The sequence below is a fragment of the Mustela nigripes genome, chromosome 12, assembly GCF_022355385.1.
Source record: "Mustela nigripes isolate SB6536 chromosome 12, MUSNIG.SB6536, whole genome shotgun sequence".
NCBI classification, from domain to species: Eukaryota; Metazoa; Chordata; class Mammalia; order Carnivora; family Mustelidae; genus Mustela; species Mustela nigripes.
Genome location: NC_081568.1, coordinates 147359799 through 147364748, shown reverse-complemented (window position 1 = coordinate 147364748; position 4950 = coordinate 147359799). Strand labels below are relative to the sequence as shown.

Here is a 4950-nt window from a genome sequence, read left to right as displayed (position 1 = left end):
TCTCTGTTTGTCAGATAAATAAATTATAAAAAATCTTTAAAAATTTTTTTTAAATTTATTTGAGAGAGAGAGCACAAGTAGGCAGAGCGGCAGGCAGAGGGAGAGGGAGAAGCAGGCTCCCCATTGAGCAAAGAGCCTGACATGGGGCGTGATCCCAGAACCCTGAGATCATGACCTGAGCCAAATGCAACTGAGTCACCCAGACACCTGTTACTTGAAATTTCTTTGAAATAAAGGTTATTTATTGTCAATTAAATTTCCAAAAAAAAGTGGGTTTTTTTTTTAAGATTCTACTTTTGGGGGGGCGCCTGTGTGGCTCAGTTGGTTGGGCCTCTGACTCTTGGTTACGGCTCAGGTTGTCATCTCAGGGTCATGGGATTGAGCTCTGTGTTGGACTCTGCGTTCAGAGCAGAGTCTGCTTGTCCTAGCCCCTCCCCATTGCTAGATCACTTGAGCTCTCCCTTTCTCACAAATAAATAAACTCTTAAAAAGATGATTTTATTTTTTCTTTTTTTTTTTAAAGATTTTATTTATTTATTTGACAGACAGAGATCAAAAGTAGGCAGAGAGGCAGACAGAGAAGGTGGGGGAAGCATAGGGAAGAGTCCCTATGCGGGACTCGATCCCAGGACTCCTAGATCATGACCTGAGCCGAAGGCAGAGGCTTAACCCACTGAGCCACCCAGGAGCCCCAGATTTTATTTTTTCAAGTAATCCCTACACCCAACATGGGGCTTGAACTCACAACTCCAAAACTGAGCTGCATGCTCTTCTGACTGAGCCAGCCAGGTGCCCTCGTCAGTGATCCCTTCAAAGACTCTTCAAGAAAAAAAATTCCCGGGGGGGCGCCTGGGTGGCTCAGTGGGTTAAGCCGCTGCCTTTGGCTCAGGTCGTAATCCCGGGTCGTAAGCCCCGCATAGGGCTCTCTGCTCAGCAGGGAGCCTGCTTCCTCCTCTCTCTCTGCCTGCCTCTCTGCCTGCTTGTGATCTCTCTCTGTCAAATAAATAAATAAAATCTTTAAAAAAAAAAAAAAGAAGAAAAAAAATTCCCGGGGCGCCTGGGTGGCTCAATGGGTTAAGCCTCTGCCTTTGGCTCAGGTCATGATCTCAGGGTCCTGGGATCGAGCCCCGTGTCGGACTCTCTGCTCAGCAGTGAGCCTGCTTCCCCTTCTCTCTGCCTGCCTCTCTGCCTACTTGTGATCTCTCTGTGAAATTAAAAAAAAAAAAAAAAAAAATTCCCAGGAGGCAGTGCTACAAATACACCTGGCTCTACTCTGGGATATGAGCTCCTCTGGAGCTGGTTCTGACTCCTTGGAGGGCCATGCTGAATTAACTGGGAAGGACTCTGGGGTCAGGAATGCCAAGTTGAGGTGACGGCAGGCAACCTGATGTGCTTGGCAGGTACAGTTGACTTTGTTACTTCCCATTTTCTCAACACAAGATGCTTGTCCCTCCAACAGGCCCATTTCATTTCTGCCTCCAGGCCCCAATCTTCCTGTAGTCCCCTCATCATTTAGGTCTTAGCCTGAATGTCTGGCACCTTCACTGAATACCACGTGCTAATGTCACTTTTTGTATTTCTCTATTTTTTTATTGTGTATATCAAAGTCAAATTCTTATTCATTTATTTACTTTCATTTTTTTTAAAGATTTTATTTATTAATTTGACAGAGAGAAATCACAAGTAGACGGAGAGGCAGCCAGAGAGAGAGAGAGAGGGAAGCAGGCTTTCTGCTGAGCAGAGAGCCCGAAGCGGGACTCGATCCCAGAACTCTGAGATCATGACCCGAGCCGAAGGCAGCGGCTTAACCCACTGAGCCACCCAGGCGCCCCTTTACTTTCATTTTTTAAAGACTTCATTTATTCATTTGAGAGCGAGCGAGCATGGTGTGGGGTGGGGGAGGCAGAGGCAGAGGCAGAGGAAGAAGCAGACTTCCCGCTGAGCAGAGAGCCCAAGACAGAGGCCTTGATACCACCAGTACCCAGAGATCACGATCTGAGCCAAAGGCAGAAACTTAACCTGCTGAGCCACCCAGGGGCCCCTTCTATTTATTTTTATTATTTATTCTCTTCCTCCCTCCTCTATGCAATTGGGGCCCCAGATCCCTTTTCCTGGTGATGCACCCACCACATATGTGCCTTAAGTGTTGGCTGACGCTCACAGCTGCCCCGCCAGTAACTGATGGGAAATGAGGGGTGGAAGAGAAGGGAGTGGGTGAGAAAGACTGGCATTCCTGTGGCAAGGGGGCCTAACTCTGTGGTGTAATTTATGCAGTTACCTGTGGGACAGGTCTGAAGCTAGTTTCCACTTGAGGCCACTCTCCTGCTTGTTTTCGTTTGCTTCCCCGCCCTGCCCTGCCCTGTTTCCCTCACACCCTTCTCCTGAGAGCACTTCCTCAGTAAATCACTCAAACAAGAATTCTCATCTCTGGCTCTGCTTCTGGGAACCTGACCCATGATACCCTAGGTAAGCTTCAGGAGGGACTACCTTGTTCGTTCCCTTACATCAAATTCCTATCTCCAGCTCTGCAGAGCTGTACCTGGAACATAGCAAACACTCAATACATGTGTTGAATGAATATGGGGAGAGCCGAGAGCTAGACTTTGGGCACCCCTTCTGTCCTGGGCTAGTCCGGCCTGGAGGCATTGTGAGTCATAGCTGGTGGACAGCAGCTGAGGGGTTCAGAGATGGGGCCAGGCCTGGGACAGCAGCTCAGCACCTCCAACACACCCTCCAGGTGAGGCACAACTTGCAGTGAGGTTTCCTGGGAAAAGGCCCTTTAGGAAGATGCAGCATTAAGGGTGGGCCTGGCTGCACCCACTTGGGCCCTCTTAGGGGTTTCAGAGATGTCACCATGAGTCAGATCTAGGTGATCGTACCATCCGCTCAGCCTAGCTATGTGCAAGAGGAATACGCATGTACTGGATTGATGTAGGCATGACAGAGTGTTCTTTCCCTTTTCACCTTACATGGGGGAGAAGAGGAATTTAAGAGAGAACATATAGTCCTTTTCCCATAGAATAGAGTCAGCACTTTCAGGTTTTGGGGGAGACAGAGAATGAGACTTGTTATCTGTCCTTCAGCTTGCTTGAGGATGTAGTCTGCTTGGGAGAAAAGTCACAAGTAGTCTACCTAACCGCTATGACCTTGAATCCTAAGGATAGGTCCTACTCCGTGGCACGTGCCCCTAGGATGTCACTGACTATACTGAACTACTGTCATCTACACACACATCTGTGTTCCAAGCCGGACCAGTGCATCTTGAGGGTGGGCACAGACTAAGAACCCCTGCCCAGACGAGGCCTGGCCCACAACCCGTTATGCCACTGGCTATTTTACACATCCTACTGAATACTTTTCTGAATCCAGAGCTAGCCCTGGCTTTGTAATGTAGCAGTGCCAGGAATAAGTTTAGGCCCTGGTCTCCTTTCTGGCTTCCTCTTGTATTCCCAGCAGAGTCCCACACACCAGCCCTACTCCAAGCTCTTCCTCACATCTGGGAAATTCAGGCTGTGCCTGGCTCTTAACTCTGCCTAGAGGCTCTCTCTCCTATCTACCCCCAATTCATCCAGCAAAGCCCTGCTCAACTTTTTAAGTAGCGGCTCCACCGTTCCCTTCTCCTGGGCCCATAATCCCTTCCAGCCGCCGGCCCAAAGCTCAGAAAGGCAGGGATGCGGTCATTCATACGCAAATGCATCCCCTGCGCCTGACTCAGAGCGGTCTTTGGGAAAGGTCGTTTCAGAGACTACTGTCAGCGGCAGCGTGCAGGGATGGGCTCCTCGGCGACCAGCAACTGGTTAGCCCTGGTGCCAGCCTCAAAGCTAAGCTCTGTCCACCGGTTCTCGCGGTTTGACGGGACAGCCTATCCAAGCAGGCTGCTCACCCGCACTCTTGCTCCCCAGCAGTGCCCCTGGCTCGTCTTCATCATTCTGGACACCGGGGCTCCAGAGGCAAGGGCGCAGCCCCGGTCGCCCAAGTCCTCGAGGTTCGGCACCGGGCACCCGCACGCCCGACAAGGCCCACTCGGCCCTCGACCTGGAGGCCTTCAGGTGCCCGGCGTCGGGCCACGCCGGCCGCCTGTGGGAGCAGTTGCGGCAGTTCTGGGTCGACCACTTCTCGCGGCGCTTCTCGCCACGGCGCCCGCCGCTACGCCGCATCTCCTCCATGTCCACCTTCTACCTGCTGGACCACCGGACGCGCCAGGCCGAGCTGGGCCTCAGCTACGGCGCGCCGCGCACGCGCCTGAGCGACGAGGACTTTGTGTTCCGCGGCGGTCGCTGGACCGCCGAGGGGCTCCCCCTGCGGCCCGGGCCGCCTCTGTCCCCGCCGACCATCTCGGGCTGGGAGCCGCCGGTGCAGCGGGTCAAGAGCCAGGTACTGCTGGAGGAGAACAACTACTTGAAGCTGCAGCAGGAACTGCTCATGGACATGCTGACTGAGACCACGGCGCGCATGCACCTGCTGGAGAAGAAGCTGGACACCGATTCCAGCCCGACGGCGGCGGCGCGCGCCTGGCAAAGGAAGATGCGCAAACGCGAAGGCGCGAGCGGCGTGCTCATGATCGAGCCGCGCGCTCTGGAGTCGCGGTGACGCAATAAAGCCCGGGCGGCGCACGCGCACTTCTCTCCTTGTCCGGGCGCGTTCGTGGGCGGCGGAGTGGGCCTGTCCAGGGCTCCCGACTGGCGTGTAGGGACCTTCACTTAGTGACCAGTGTGGACGGGTGACTCAGCCAGCAGAAGGGCTCGGGAGGGCGCGATAGGGCCTTGGCGGAAGGTGTGTGCGCGGCCCGCTCGCTGGGAATGCGGGGTGGGAGCCGGACTTGCAGAGGAGAGGGGAAGGGGAGCGAGGACGCCTAGCGGGGGCAGGCAGTGGCATTCTCGTCCCAAGCGACCGAGGGCCAAGTCGGGGAGGCCACGAAAGCTTGGGCGCTCGGTGATGGAGGGTGCGGTG

General features: G+C 53.9%; 1 protein-coding gene across 1 annotated transcript; it reads left to right on the top strand.

Moving 5' to 3' along the window:
- The first annotated feature begins 3141 nt into the window (after positions 1–3141).
- CBY3 (chibby family member 3) lies at positions 3142–4671 on the top strand. The gene is made up of 2 exons (XM_059416399.1): positions 3142–3181; positions 3827–4671. The coding sequence occupies exons 1-2, from the start codon at positions 3142–3144 to the stop codon at positions 4588–4590; spliced, it is 804 nt and encodes a 267-aa protein (XP_059272382.1). The 3' UTR covers positions 4591–4671.
- The last annotated feature ends 279 nt before the right edge of the window (positions 4672–4950 follow it).

Bases quoted from the DNA above. Each gene is read 5' to 3' on its own strand.
- CBY3 (XM_059416399.1), top strand. From the start codon at position 3,142: ATGACCTTGAATCCTAAGGATAGGTCCTACTCCGTGGCAC. The intron at 3,182-3,826 runs GTGCCCCTAGGA...CTCAAAGCTAAG, and splicing joins TAGGTCCTACTCCGTGGCAC to CTCTGTCCACCGGTTCTCGC.